Source organism: Hylobates moloch, unplaced genomic scaffold, assembly GCF_009828535.3.
Source record: "Hylobates moloch isolate HMO894 unplaced genomic scaffold, HMol_V3 SCAFFOLD_6, whole genome shotgun sequence".
NCBI lineage: Eukaryota > Metazoa > Chordata > Mammalia > Primates > Hylobatidae > Hylobates > Hylobates moloch.
The window spans coordinates 79070557-79086412 of NW_026652281.1; the positions used below are offsets into that span (position 1 = coordinate 79070557).

The 15856-nt window shown below is 48.9% G+C and overlaps 1 protein-coding gene across 2 annotated transcripts in view; it reads right to left on the reverse strand.

Annotated features, from left to right (window-relative positions):
* GTF3C1 (general transcription factor IIIC subunit 1) overlaps nucleotides 1-15856 on the reverse strand; it is an 89727-nt gene that overhangs the window by 11942 nt on the left and 61929 nt on the right. The window contains exons 23-29 of one of the 2 annotated variants that reach the window (XM_032157185.2): nucleotides 15597-15785; nucleotides 13360-13517; nucleotides 11574-11716; nucleotides 10532-10613; nucleotides 8573-8685; nucleotides 5956-6018; nucleotides 3936-4029 (exon numbers count right to left, since the gene is read on the reverse strand). In XM_032157185.2, coding sequence (XP_032013076.1) covers nucleotides 3936-4029; nucleotides 5956-6018; nucleotides 8573-8685; nucleotides 10532-10613; nucleotides 11574-11716; nucleotides 13360-13517; nucleotides 15597-15785 — 842 coding nt within the window. The remainder of the gene's footprint in view (nucleotides 1-3935; nucleotides 4030-5955; nucleotides 6019-8572; nucleotides 8686-10531; nucleotides 10614-11573; nucleotides 11717-13359; nucleotides 13518-15596; nucleotides 15786-15856) is intronic. The other variant, XM_058440848.1, reaches the window with a different exon arrangement.

The window sequence follows — 15856 nt, forward strand, 5'->3', positions numbered from 1 at the left end:
CCTCTGCAGATGTGACCACAACCAGTCCTTCGCGACAAGAAGCCTGATGAATGGGACCCTGCCCGCCTACCTGCCACTCTGGCCTCATGTCCCCCAATACCACCTCTTGCTCACTGCCCTCCAGCCTCCTGGACCTTCTTACATTTCTTGAAAAAGTCCAGGCATCCTACCTTGGGGCCTTTGCCCTGCTGCTCCCCTAAATCTTTGCATGGCTGATTCCTCAACAGTCAGGGCTCAGCCCAAATATTTCCCCTCAAATAACAAATCCTTCTCCATTCTCCTCCTCTGCGGTCAATTGCCTTATATGATCCTGTTTTATTTTCTCCATAGCAGCTACCTGAAACGATCTCATCTGCTGACTCATTGTTTGGAAGTCCCAGGAGAACACAGATTCAACTCCTTTTTTTTTTTTTTTTTTTTTTTTGAGCCAGGGTCTCACTCTGTTGCCCAGGCTGGAATACAGTGACACCAACATCGCTCAATGGAGCCTCGACCTCCTCGCTTAAGCGGTCCTCCTGCTTCAGCCTCCTGGGTAGCCGGGACTACAGGGACTATGCCTGGTTAATTTTTGTATTTTTTGTAGAGATGGGTTTTTTGCCATGTTGCCCAGGCTGGTCTTGAACTCCTGGCCTCATCCTGCCTCAGTCTCCCAAAGTGCTGGGATTACAGGCGTGAGCCACCATGCCTGGCCTAGATTCAACTCTTGCTGCTGCCACCCCAGTGCCTAGGTGGAAGGAAGTGCCTCTGCTGGACACGCCATGGTGACTTCATGACTCAGTCTGCTAAGTCTCGTGGACCTGAGCCCTGCCTAGTCGACGAGCAGCTCAAAGGACTGTGTGGTCAGCAGAGTCTCTGTTACTCTAAGCTTCTGCAAAGGGCAAGCAACCAGCAGTTCCTCAGTATCTAGCATTTGCCAGCCTCTGAGAGAGCTCCTATAGGACTGTCTCCCAAAAGTGCTGGCCAAGAAAATTCCCTGTCATGGTCTAAGGATTTTAGGTGTTGCCCCCAGGACCTCGAGCGACAGAGGAGGCTGAGGCACATGGACTTTAAGTGATCCTCTGAGGTCACACTGTCAGGCAGGGGTGGGTCAGAGAAGAGCAACCTCACCACTGCACCTTCCTTCCAGCAGAGGGACACAAGGGGACCGGGGACCGGTGCGGTGGTCAGCTGGGGCTCTGAGGCAGCACTCAGGTGTTCCCCGGAGCGTGTCTGATTGAAGCCTGTGCAACTCTGCTTCCTCTAGACAGCACCTGTGGGCCAGTCCTGGGCATGCAGACCATCAGACCTTATGGGGGAACACTCTCCATGTGGTGGACGGGAGAGGCTGGGAGTGGCCATTACACCATCATCCTTCCCTAGAGCACTGGAGGGAAGCTGCATCTCACTCCTTGTGACAAGCCTTCTGTGACTTTGCTCTTCTCTTCCATTTGAATATAACGAGCGAGCGGGTGTATTCCCACACAATAGGATAGGAGCGCTCGCTCAGGCCATGTGTGGTGAGTTGGGGGGTATGGTCCACCCACTCACATTTCCAAGAGGCTGGGCTGTCACAGGCACAGGGAGCCCACCTGCAGCCTTCCACTGGCTTCCCGGAACCTTGAGGGGAGCCTCGCGGGGTCCCCTATGGGGCTCTGACATTGCTGTTGGCCTTCCAGTCCTCACTCAAGAGTCATTGAAGAAGTGTCCTGCTTCCTGCTCGGGGAGGGAGGCCACGCAGGCCAGTGGTCTTTCTAAGGTGACTTTCCATGCCCCTGGGGGTTGAGACAGAGTGACTAGGCCTTCGGTACCACACATCAGAGCCCAGGTGCCACCTGGAGATGGAACTGGAGGAGGAAAAAGCCATGGGGTAATACTGGGGACGGGCCTGGCTGGAAGGCAGGGAGCCCGGCTTTTGCTGTTGGGGCTGGGCTTTCTTGTTTGGAGGTGGGGTACAGTGGGAAGGATCCCCAAAGTCCCCTCCAGCTCTGAGCCACTAATTAGCACGACAGCTGGAAGGCCCACCCCACAGCCAGAAGTCAGAAATTTGGATTCCCATGTGCAATGTTGGAAAAAACATTTTTTGAAAAAAAAAAAACTGTTTTTTCCTTTTAAACAAGTGTGAGACCAGTAAAATACGGTCTGTGGACTGTTTATTTGGAACTTCACCCAATACTATTTATTCTTTTCTCAGCAACTTCAGGCTCAGACAGGGCTTTGCTTTCATCTACAAAATGCTGGGGTGGCAGAGGGTGCATGGCACAGATACTAGCCTTCCACTCCAAATGTGTACACTTGACCGTATGTGTAAAACAGGCAGGAGGAAATAAAACACAGGGTTCAAGGGATGCACAGCAAGTGTATGGAGGACATTTCTTGGGCCTCTCTGATTGATGGTCCCACGTGTCCCTGCAGGAGGCACAGAGAACCTCCAGGTGGTGATTAAAACAGGAGAAATCAGATGCACACTCAGTCTTGGGTGTGCTGAGGCCTGGCCATGGCTGTTAAAGACTAGGGCCAGGGTGCTGCTCTGAAGCAGGGCATTCAAGCCCAGCCTCGCATTTTCCTGAACCAGGTCCATTTCCCCTAGTCCTCCCTGCCCCGCTGTGGCCAAAGTAACAAGCATGTGCAGCGCCCCGCCAGGGTAGACACTGCTGTTTCTGCAAGGGTGGCCCATGGGCCCCTTCGGGATTGGGGAGGGGTGGCACACTCTTATCAGGGCCCCACTCCGCTGCTCTCGACTGGAGTTTCTGAGGATAGGGCTTGGGCTCCACATGCTACAAGATCTCTCTGAGGACTCTGATGCGCCCTAATGATTGGGTCCTCACCCATTTGAATTCATCGGCAGGACTAGGAAAGTCCCTTTGTTTTCTTATTCTTTTTTTCCCCTTGTATTCCAAATTAGGTGGCTTGTTAATGTAAGCCAGGAGCAGATTTTTAGGGTCAGTGATTAAATACAAAATGAATGGGTCTTCCTTAGAATTCACTTGTGATGACTTGGGGGAGAACGAGGCCATGGGCGGCACTGGCTGGGCCCCCTCAGCATCTCTCTGTTGGGGTCTTGGGTGATGACTGAGCTATGTGGTCTCAGGTGTGTGATTTAACTTCTCTAAACCTCAAGTGCCCACATTTGTATAAGAGTAGTGAGACCACTGACTTCCCAGGCTCCACTGGGGGTTCACCGTGATTTCCCTTCCTCACTCTCATCTTCCTTCAGCTGCAGTACAGCGGCCACGTGGACCTGTGTCCTCGGGAGACACATGACTCACTGCCCATGGAAAGGCAGCTTTCCCATCCAATGACCTCCCACAACCAGAATATCTCGGCATTCCAAAGTGATGATTTGAAAAGCTACACCATATAGCTCAATTACTTTCTCAGGTCCTTTGCCATGCCTCATTTCCTCTCCTGCTTCATTTTCTGTCTTCAACATTAGACTTAAAAACCTCAGCTCTGGGAGGGATTGTGGAGGTCACTGGATCCCATCCCCACGCTTTAAAGACTAAAGAGAGAGATGAGGAAAGCTGGCCAACGGGTGCAAAGCTTCAGTTCTATGAGATGCTAAGCCCTGGAGGCTCACAGCTTGGTAATGACAGGTGACAATCTGGTGCTGTACACTTGAAATGCACCAGGAAGAGAGATTGCCAAGTGTGCTCACCATAATGAGAAAAGGTACTATGTGGGGTGATGGATGTGCTAATTGGCTTGATCGTGGCAATTATTCTGCAATGTATACGTACATCAAATCCTCCAGTTGTATACCATAAACATACACAATAAACACAAAGAAATAAAACTAAAACAACGATAAAAAAATAAAGTTGAAAGACATGTGGGCTGGCATGTTGGGGGAATCAGCCCGAGAGCCCACGGTGGAGAAGGGCATGGGCCAGCACCTCACGAGCCTGGCCTCGGAAGGGCCCACATCCCCGCTGTGCTGCTGGGCAGCCGGCACCCACCTGGAATGACTGGTAGGACTTCATCTGACTGTCTGAGAGGGCCAGCGTGCTCTGGATCAGGTTCTGGAGCACCAGAAAGTGGATGTCGTCCACGCTGAAAGAGAGGGGGCGGCAGGGCGCCATGAGACCACAGGCACTGCTCAGCTCAGGCAGATGCAATTCTTAGGGAAAAAAACTTGAATCTCACAAAAGGGACACAAATGCCAAACTGTTCACAAAAGAAAACACAATATATGATGGTTTCCAGGCTTTACTAACAGGTCCATTTTTGCAGGAGAAAAGCTTCTTTTAGTGGATAGGGGGTGACCTACTCAAAACGGGTTTACATGACCACTAATAAATGTAGTTAGTACTTCTCTTTTCTTTCCCTCTAATTTTAAACGAGTTTTTCTCCGAAGAAAAAAGTTTTCTCACTGAAATACAGAGCTAAAATCAAAGTGACTATTGATTATCCAAGATGGAAAAACAAAACCTGGGCTTTTGGAACCGAGTTTTGCTTGGAAAGCTCATGGGTTCAGAGTTTAAATCCTTTCCTCAATCTACCTTAAGGCTTGGCCAGTGATATTCAAGGCTAGGGGGTCAGGAACTTTTCCTCTAAAGGGCCAGTTAACACAGGCTTTGGTCTTGGTGGACTCTATGGAATCTGTTGCAACTATAGCTGATCCTTCTGCAATGTGGTCTGAACTGTGCAGATCCACTTATACATAGATTTTTCTTTCACCTCTGCCACCCTAGAAACAGCAAGACCAACCTCTCCTCTTCCTCTGTCCCTTCGGACTACTCAAAATGAAGACGACAAGGATGAAGACCTTTAAGATGATCTACTTCCACTTAGTGAATAGTAAATAATTTTCTCTTCCTAACTTTTTTTTTTTTTTTTGAGACAGAGTTTTGCTCATGTCACCCAAGCTCAAGTGCAATGGCATGATCTCAGCTCACTGTAACCTCCGTTTCCCAGGATCAAGTGATTCTCCTGCCTCAGCCTCCCGAGCAGCTGGGATTACAGGTACCTGCTACACCCAGCTAATTTTTCTATTTTTTAGTAGAGACGGGGTTTCACCATGTTGGCCAGGCTGGCCTTGAACCCTTGACCTCAGGTGATCTGCCCGCAGCGCCCTCCCAAAGTGCTGGGATTACAGGCGTGAGGCACCATGCCTGGCCCCTTATTTTTGTTAATAGTTTCTTTTCTCTAGCTTATTTTATTGTAAGAGTACAGTATATAATACATGTAACATACAAAATATATATTAATCAACTCTGTTATTGATAAGGTTTCTGGTCAACAGTAGGCTATTAGTGGCTAGGTTTTAGGAGTCAAAAGTTACATGTGGGGCCAGGCATAGTGGCTTACGCCTGTATATTAATCAACTGTCTATTATTGATAAGGTTTCTGATCAACAGTAGGCTATCAGTGGTTAGGTTTAGGGAGTCAAAAGTTATACGTGAGGCCAGGAGTGGTGGCTTACACCTGTAATCCCAGCACTTTGAGAGGCCAAGGCGGGCAGATCACTTGAGGCCAAGAGTTTGAGACCAGCCTGGCCAACATGGCAAAACCCCGTCTCTACTAAAAATACAAAAATTAGCTGGGTGTGGTGGCAGGCACCTGTAATCTCAGCCATTTGGGAGGCTGAAGAATGAGAATCACCTGAACTGAGGAGGCAGAGGCTGCAGTGAGCTGAGATCAAACCACTGCACTCCAGCCTGGGCGAAAGTGCCAGACTCCGTCTCAAAGGAAAAAAAAAAGGAAAAAAAAAAAAGTTCATGTGGATTTTTGACTGTGCAGGGGGTTGGCGTCCCCTCACCCACAAGTTGTTCAAAGGTCAACTGTACTCACCTCTGATGTTCTCGCATAAAAGCAGCATAGACAATATACAGAATGGGCATGGCTGTGTGCCAATAAAATTTTATTTACACAAACAGGTAGTGGGCTGGATTTGGCCCTAGATTACCCCAGTGCAATAGGTTGTCAGCCACCAAGTTAAGTAGCTGAGGAAAAGCTACTCTATACATCAGTACTTACCTGTTAAGTTCATCCTCTTTCCTGGTTTGATCTTTTTCATCCCCAATTGCCAAAACTCGGTACCTGCAAAAGAAACATAAGAGCATGTCAATGAAACAAAACAGCTCCTCACTAAGCAAGCGGATGCTGGCTCAAGATGGCCATTTATTGGCTAAAGTGTTGGGAGTGGGAGGAATGTTAAACTCACCAAATGTCGAGCGCTATGCATGTAAATTAAAATGAGAATATACCCTGTTCTGCCTGTTATAAAAAGGAGGGCTGAGAAAATGTGCAATGTTCACTTACCGACAATTATGTGGCAACATGGAAAAACGTGAATTGGCAAAGATTCACTGTTAATTGTAAGAGGAACGGGATCTAAAACTGTGGGTGTGTTACAATCCAAAAAAAAAAAAAAAGCACAAGGAAGAAAATGTCCCAGAAGTAATCTTAAAAAATTATTCTCATAGAAAAAGGAAAAAGGTGGTTCCCAGAGGCTGGGAAGTGGAAAGGAAGGAATGAAGAAAGGAAAGATGTTGAGCAAAGGGTATAAAGTTACAGCTAGACCAGAGGAAAAAGTTTTCATGATTTAAAACTGCATGGTGACCACAGTTAATAACACATTACATATTTTGAAATTACTAAAATAATAGATTTTTAAGGTTTCTATTGCCAAAAAAAGAAGTTGGTAAGGCAACAGATATGTTGGTTGACTTGACTTCATCCTTCCTCAATGAACACATATATCAAAACATCACACTATACCCCATAAATATATAGAATTATTATTCATCAATTAAAACAAAGAAATATGAAAATCCCCAAAGAGTAGCCATATTAGGTGTTAGAATTACAAACCATTTCCTCATTTCTTTTTTGAGTTTCATGTAATATTATTTTACTGTATTTATACCAAGCAAGTAAATTTAAGAATAAATCATAGAACTGCCTTTTTATAAAATATGGCAAATTGGCCATTTGTAGGACATTTCTTCGGTTTCTAACAAACTAATGGAAAAATTAATCTTGATTGCAATAGTAAATTCCTCTTATAATTTAGTGCCAAGAAAAAGAAACTTTTCAGAAAAATGTGAAAACCACCTCTGCTTCCTGGGTTCAAGTGATTCTCCTGCTTCAGCCTCCCAAGTAGCTGGGATTACAGGCACGTGCCACCACACCCAGCTAATTTTTGTATTTTTAGAAGAGACAAGGTTTCACCATGTTGGCCAGGCTGGTCTCGAACTGCTGACCTCAGGTGATCCACCCGCCTTGGCCTCCCAAACTGCTGGGATGATGGGTGTAAGCCCCCACATCTGGCTTGGAAACATTTTCTATTCTGCCTTACCTGCCAGAATGCTCAGGATCACAATCAGTATTAAACTGTTACACTTGCAACTTTTTCTTCTCTCTAAATGGTTCATGGGCTCTCCTTTAAAAATCTCTGTCTTCTTTTATGATTAAAAGTTGAGGCCGGGTGCAGTGGCTCACACCTGTAATCCCAGCACTTTGGGAGGCCCAGATGGGCGGATCACGAGGTCAGGAAATCCAGACCATCCTGGCTAACACGGTGAAACCCTGTCTCTACTAAAAATACAAAAAAATTAGCCAGGCATGGTGGCGGGCGCCTGTAGTCCCAGCTACTCGGCAGGCTGAGGCAGAAGAATGACGTGAACCTGGGAAGCGGAGCTTGCGGTGAGCCGAGAGCGCGCCACCGCACTCCAGCCCGGGTGACAGAGTGAGACTCCATCTCAAAAAAAAAAAAAAAAAAAAAAAAACCAACAAAAGTTGCCCCATAACTTTACTGAGAATATGTGGAGATATAAATTACAAATCAGTAAACAGGCCATTGGATTGACTTGAAACCACGCCATTTTGGAATTCTGGGGAACAGTTTACTGCAAACCAAAAACAAAACCCGGAATGTGGGTAAAGGATATCAACTCTGAAAACGAGTGCAAACTGCTCTTTAGGCATGGCAATACAGTGGGCGAGACATACATTATCTGTTGAGTGAATGAAGGAATGAGGTCTTCAACTGAAATGTTGAGAGCAAGGGTGCTGTACAGTTCACAGGCAGAACTGATGGACGCCATCATTTTACAGGGAGAAATTCAGAAAAACAGTGGCTCGAGGGACTTTTTGGGTGAGGATGGTAGAGAAAAGGGATCTACGTTTGGAAGATGCTGAGGAAACAGGCCTAGTTCACAGAACTTAAGATTTAAAAATTGCACAGGGTTCTGTGCTCATACCCAAGAATCTTCTTCCAAACGCCGAGTGGTTACAGACCCTCCTATGTTCAAATCCTGGCCCTGGTACTTATAAGCACCGTGACCTTGGGCACGTTACTTACATAGGAATTTCCTCAAAGGTAAAGTAAGCAAACCTAGCAAAAAGTACACCAACCAAACAAGGAAGCCTGAAGGACCAATGGGAGAATGAACATAAATGCCCGGCAGGGTGCTGGGTCCCATTCTGTGTTCAACCCACCCATGAGAGGAGAGACAGGAGGGCCACTGCAAGGCCAAACGCAGCCAGGCGGGTGCTGTGCGCTTCCCGGACCTGCTGATAAGGGAGACAGGGCTGGCCTTTTCCTCTTGCCCTGAGAGGGCCACATGGAACCATCCCAGAAGCGGCTTACCTGGCAAACAGCTCCTGGAGTGTGTCTGGGATTTCAAGGTTAGAATTCCTTAGGGCTGAACTGAACTTTTCTTTAAGCTTCTCCACAAATTCTTTAAACTCGTCGGCACAAACCTTTCAACATGAGAGCATGAGAGGTTAAGCCCTTACTCTTCCTAAAGGGAGGTTTTGCTAAGATGCACCGAGGAATATCTTGTAACAAACTCCTGCACCAGCTAAGTCCAAGAACCACTGACCAGGTGCCTCCCCTGGTCACCTGTCATCTGTCACCTGTCATCTGAGAAGCTCGGTCTGTAGAGGAGGCACCTCACCACTATGCTCAGGAAACTGGGGTACCTGGTGCCAGCTAACCCGCCGACAGCCTCACACCTGCATCACTGGCACTCTCCCAAGCCCCAGGTGAGATGACTCAAACGTGCCCCACACACTGCTCCCTCACAGCCTCCCTCCTCCCAGGCCTGGTGTTCCCTGGTTCACCCATGTAGTCAGCCTCCTTCCTCTGCCCCAGCCTCACACTCCACGGGTGGCCCCCAAATCAATTTCCTCCTCTATATGGGCACTGCAGTCATCTCAGTCCAGACCTAGATCTGAGGAGTAAGCTGGTTACGTCACCTGGTGTGCAATGCGACATGGTATGCTCCTGCTCCTCCCTGGCGTGGTGGCTGTGCAGGCACAGCCCCTGCTGCATCTGTGCCTGCGCTGTGCCTGCCAGCCCCGTGGCTCCCTCTGCCCTCACTGTCACTGCCCCAGCTGCCATGGTTTCCAGTCTCGCCCAGTGCTGACACCTTTACTAAGCCCACTGGCAGACACTGTGGGTGTCTGTGGGTCACCTATTCCATTTTTCCCCATACTTTCTGATTAGCCAGTCTCAATTTGCTGTGGGGAGGGAGGATGCCCAGCCTCCTAGGATACACCAGGACACTTTAAGCCACTCATGGCAGCCTGGGTCCCCTGTGCTATGTCCCACTGTTTCCCAGCCACGTGGCCCAGGTCTACCAGGGGCTCCTGGGAAAGGCTGCCCCCTAGTACAAGGGCCGTGTGGGTCTACTGCTGCCCCTCTCTCCACTGCTTCCTGCTCTGGAATTCTGTTGTGAGGACTTGAGCTCTCATAGTCAACATTTGCAACCAGAGGGTGACTAGCATAGGATGGAAAGCTGGCCACTGCTCCTGGAGCAGAGTGTGGTGGCAGGAACCTGGGAGCCTGATGACATCTCTGCTCCCCTGCACCAGACTAGGACTGCCTACCCTCAACTGCTTGGCCTTTGGGAAAAAGGAAGCCGTATACTCCCATTAGGTTAGGTTTTTCTGTCACTTGCATCCAAAAGCATTGCTGAGCCTCCTCCCCGACCTCTGTGGGCCTGTGCCTTCCTCTTCCGGGAGCTGACTGCACTGTCCTGCAATGGCCATGTACTTCTCTGTCTGTCCCACTCGCCTGTGGCTTCCTTGGGGAAAAGGCAGCCTCTCCTTGTCCACTGGCCTCACTTGGCACAAGTCCTGCCACACACACTGTAGTGTCCAGGGTTAGCACAGAAATGAAAGATGAGCAGCCTCTGAGGCGAAGGGCAGGAGTCTGGGTCAGCAGACAGCTTCCCTCCTTGTCAGCCACCGCCTTGGCCCCTCTGGACAGAAAACTCAGAAAGAAAACCCACACCCAGTCTGCAAGCTTTCTGGGAAGCCTGTAATTTCTGAAGAGATGTTCTATTTTCTTAAACAGGCCCAAGGCACAGCAGCCCTTCAAAGTGGCCTGTCAGATTCTAATCATCTTTAAAAACAGGTGCTTGAAGCCAGATCAAGTCCAGGCCAACACCAGAGAGCTGACTCGGTGATTTCTCAAGTGAGCAGGAAACAAAGTCCACGTTCCTAAGGCTGGCAGGGGCACTGCAGGACGAGAAGAGCTGACTGAAGTCTAGCTGCCCCAACCTCCCAAGCATGCCGAGCCCTACACTCACACAGGACCTACCTTTGGGTCATCGTAGTCACCTCTTCGATTCATGAAATCTCCAACAAGCACTTTATCCTGGTACACCTCGGCCAGGCACACTCTGCAGGAAGAGGAGACAAAGCTGGAGTCTGGGAATTGCAATGATGCCCGTGTTCGGAACCTTCAGAGAGCTCCATTCTCATGTTTTTGGCCTTGGCTGACCGTGAAGCGTGAGTTACTTATATGCCTGTTGCACGACTGCAGCTTTTACGAATGAAGGATTTGGGGTCAGCCAAGCTGACCTATGTGAAAGTGCATCACACAATTTAAAAACATCAAACAGGCTTTGGAGTTTATTATTCTTAAGCTCTCTAATCTACTGCAAAGCAGGTGTGTCCACTCCACTAAACTTCACATCTCCATGATATAAGGATAGCCTGACTTGCCCAAGAGAAAATGAAGGGGAAGGCGACGAGCATTTGCTGGGCTCCTGTCTGCCAGGCACTGCTGCCTTCATAAAGAGCTTGCCAGGTAGAGACTCATTCCGCTTTACAGCCTGGTAAGGCAAGGGGACTCCCTGAGGTCACACACACAAGGGCAGGGCAGGAGGACAGTTCTCAGCTCTGCTAAGAACATGGCAGAGGGCATCCTGTCCAATGATCCCAGGTCCTGCCTAGCTTGCTGCTGGAGGGAGCCACCAATCAGAGCTCTCAGGAACTGCTCTGAGGGCCGAAAACAGCAGGAAAAGCCAGCCTCTGCCTCTGCCTCCACCACCTGCTAGGCACATGGTATTTAGCGAGTCAGCCTATCTAATCTCTGCTTCTTCATCCAAAAAAAGGATACCACCACCTACTTCTCCTGGCCGCTATAAGGTCCAAGCAATACCTTGCATGGGAAAGCACCCAGAATCATGCTTGGCCCTCACCCTCAAAAAACCAAGGTCCATCACCCCAGCAGACTCCAACACTTGGCCAGCCCATCAGACACCTCAGTGTGCTATAGCCGCACTTCCCACCAGACTCTTAAGCAAACGGGATGACGTAACCGTGTCCCGGAATGATGGGGCTTCAATGAGGCTTACTTATAGTTGAGATAGGCCTGTGGGTTTTTGACTATGTAGCGAGCTCTTCGTCCAACAGAATGAGATGTTTTATCCAAAGACTCTTCAAACGTGGCATGCAAAATGTCCCGTACCACCTGCCAGGTGACAAATGGGCCCTTCACCTGGATGAAACACAGAGCCAAGACAAAAAGTCAGTATCCTCAGAGCCCACATCATGGAGAATAACCATCAAAAAGTGGACAGAATGTGTTTTGTGCAGGCTCCTTCCCCAGAGAATCCCCACAACTGTCACCTCACAATATTTACTGGGCCCACCATGTGCCAGACACTGAGAGAGATTCTGGGCAGACAAGCGTAGGACGAGGCCTCAGTGACCAGTGGGAAAGAGTGTATTTTGGCAGGCGCCATGTGTGACAAAGGTGCCCAGAGGGACGGGGGGGAACTGCCTGAAAGGGCGCTGTATTAGAGGGAATCATGGGGATGTAAAGTGTGTTTACTTAGAGGTCTTAGTGTCCTAATTATGCACCGTGTGTGCTCAGAAATGTTCTGTATGTTGTGCTTGTATGTTATGTTAGTAGAAGCAGAATGTACAAAATTAGCAGACCCAGGAGAACATCTTGGTCAATAACACAGGAAGGCAAGGCCGACATGAGAAAGCCACTTGACGAGTTATTTTCTTACATCCCTAAGGATGAGGTGACCCAAAAAGCCTGTAAGTTCTGGTAAGCGGTGAGAGTCCACCAACACTGACCTATGCAGAACCCTCCCGCCTCCTTTAGCTGCACCAGAGCTGGAGCAGATGGAGGGATGCCCCACTTCCCCAACAGCTCTGCAATGACGAAGCCATTGCAGATGCAGGGAACAGAAATTAGGGATGGCAACATGTCACCTTTCAGGTTCTTCCTTGGAAAAGAGGTTGGGATGGAATTCAGGAGAGGACTGAGGGATGAGAGAACAGGGGACAAGTGGTCAAGACAAGGGATCTAATAGTTTGCAAGCAAGGAGCATCTGGGCACAGAGCCCCAGCTGGGTTTCTCCTGCCTGGCCTGGCTGAGACCCGGAGGCACACCCGGGCTCCTCCGAAGCTGCCTCGTGGCACTACTGCCTGGAAGGGGCCCTGGACTGGACTGGCAGAGCTTTTTCCTGGAAGGCAAATGAGAGGTCTCGCTGCCTTGTGGACCAGCCACACCAGTGAGCCAAGGGGTACCAGACGTTGACAGAAACAGCGTGAGAAGTATCCGGCCAAAAACAGAGAAAGAGCAGGGTAATTACGCCCAATTGGCAGATCATTCTGGACATGATGGGCAGTTACAGGAAGGTAAGTGGGAGCTTTTCAGGCAATGAAGGTGGGAGGAAGGAGCAGGCCAGGGTTAGACTCCTGGTGAGGAGAAAGAACAGCTCTGAACTAGTTTGCCTGCAGCTAGGCAAACATTTATGTGTATGCAGCTGAAAGCTAAAAAGAAATGTAGAAAAACAGAATGGTATTAATTTGTAGGATTAGCTGGGCATGGTGGGGTGCACCTACAGTCCCAGGACTATGAGAGGCTGAGGTGGGAGGATCACTTGAGGCCAGGTTGAGGATGCAGCGAGCTGTGATCTGGCCACTGCACTCCAGACTGGGTGAAAGAGCAAGGCTCTATCTTTCTAAAAAAGAAAATGTGTAGGATTCTGGGCAATGCTTTTCCCAGTGGCGAAGCAGAGCAGCTGAGAGGAGTGGTCTCTGGCTGGGAGTCCCGGGGAGGCTCAGACAGGAAGGAGCTCCGAGTGAGGGGCAGGCCCACCGCTGGGCTGGGCTGGTTGGTACCTTGGTGTTGAGGACATTGCTGGCAATGCGGCACAGCACGAGCAGCCCATCCTCCTGCATGGACCAGGTGACGCGAAGCCGCGTCATCCGTTGCAGGGCACTCTGGTCGGCTTCATCGTGGTAGCGCAGCCTTTTGCTTTTTTCTCCTGGGAACTCTCCTAAAAACACCAGAGGGAGAAGGGAGGAGACCTCTAACACCTGGTTTGGAGCTGTCACTCTGCAGAGGGGCAGGGTCCCTACCCAGCCAGTGAGATGTGACTAATGGTATTGGTTATCAGATACTCAGTGTGTCTAAAGTCACACAAACTAACTGCAAAAGACTCAGCCCCTTCTGATAGATTTTATTTTTTTTTAAACCCCTTTCATCATTTATCTTGACCAAATTTCACAGCAACAGGTTGGAAGGCTCAATGCAGCCTCTAGTTAGTTATCTGCCAATCTCCAATCTCCCCCACTGTGACAGAGTCCTTTGAAGGCATCTTGTACAGAAGCCTACAGTGCATGCTCGGGGCGTACCCGCCGAGTGAGCAGGACCAGGGACTGTGCAGTCACCAGGCCCCCACGCTCCCTTGGTCTGTGACTGCATGGGTGTTGTGTAGACTTGAGTGCATCTGGGAACAATATGGCCTCTGCTCCAGGGCCATGGAGAGGGTGGAAGGAGACTGCATATAAAACAGCCAGCACACAGTGGTGGCTACTAAATAACTAACATCAGCAGTGAGATCTGTGTAGTTAATAACTCAACAGCACCACCACCACCACCACCAAAACAGCAGTCTAGCATCAGGGAATATTCACTGTGTGCCTAGCACTGGTTTATGCTTTTTCAACATATTATCTTATAATTAGAATACTACTTTATAGCAACCTTACGAAATGGATACAATTGTTATCACTGTTTTTTGTTGAGGAACACAGAGACATACAGTGACTTGCTGAAGTCACACAGCTGAGTCAGCAGCAGAGGGAGGATCTGAACCTTAAGAGCGTAGCCACGGGGCTGCCAAGATCTCCTGCCCAGGGGAGGTATTGATAGCACCTTCACAGGACAGACACCATATGCCACGGCCAATCTCAAAAGACTGTTTAGCGAGTGTCTTCCAAATTAAGGCAGAAGAAAAGTGGGGCAAGGAAATTTGGACTCGAAGTGACACCACCACATTTTGCATTGTGATGAATTCAGGTTTTTGAGCCAAATTGGTCTTACACATATCTACGACAGGCGAAACTGAGGGGGCCATTTCAACTGATGGAATGCTATTTGTTATGAATGCCAGCCAAATAAATCACTAAAAACAGGTTCCTGTTTAAACATTCTGTCTTTATCTGAAATAGCTACCAGCCGTCAGTGGCTGCTATTAAAACTCGTGGACCACTTAGGCAATATGAAAGTGGTCTAAAAACTAGACACTGGTCTCCTTACCACCCCCTCTGCTATAAATACTGGCCGGATGAAGAACTCAAAATGGCAGTCTAAAAGGCACCACACAATGGGTGCATCAAATCAGAAGGTGCTGCAGGCTTACACGACTCCCAGCTTTCCTCTAATTTAAAAACGCAACATGGGCCCAGCATGGCGGCTCACTTGAGGTCAGGAGTTCCAGACCAGCCTGGCCAATATGGCAAAACCCTATCTCTACTAAAAATACAAAATTAACCGGGCATGGTGGCACATGCCTGTAATTCCAGCTATTCGAGAGGCTGAGGCAGGAGAACTGCTTGAGCCCAGGAGGCAGAGGTTGCAGTCAGCCAAGATCACACCACTGCACTCCAGCCCAGGCGACAGAATGAGACTCTGACGCAAAAAAATAAAAATTAAAAAATTAAAATGCAACATGCCTTTGAACTTCGGCCTGATTAGCATAAACACAGATATTAAAAGGTAAACTCCCCCAAAATCAGGATTTTGGCTAGTTGTGATGAGGCTGTTGCTGACATTTTTTCAGCTGAGATGAAACTAGGCATTTGAACTGAATGAGTTCCTAAAGTCAGAAGCTCTAAAAGATACAAAGGCGGAGAAAGCAGAGGAAGCATATGGGACATTCGAGGCTCTCTCATCTGCCAGATGGATGTGGAAATAAAGCAAACATCGCAGAGAGTCAGCGCCACACATCAAGGGAAGGCGGAAACCCGCGCTGAAGGGCAGAGCTCAGGCCCGGCTGGAGTGAGGCTGTCACACGTCTCCAAGCCGAAACATAAAGACAAGGCCCAGTAAATGTAAATGATCACCACGTAACCTTTCTTCCTTCTCTTGATCTTCTTCCCAGGGTCCTTCCTTAGCCGCTTCCGCTTCTGGCTTTTCCCACCCCTCACTCTCCGGTTTCGGTCCAGCGAGGGCTCTCGGTCCACCTCAAACTGCTCTTCCCAGCCAGCACAGAGCTCGGAGCCTACTCTTGCTTCCCCCCAAATATTCAACCTGCTGTTGCCTAGACATAATCACAGGAGACAACAGTTTCAGGATGAGTGCTGCAAAGGGTGGTCATTTAGGCCCTGAACT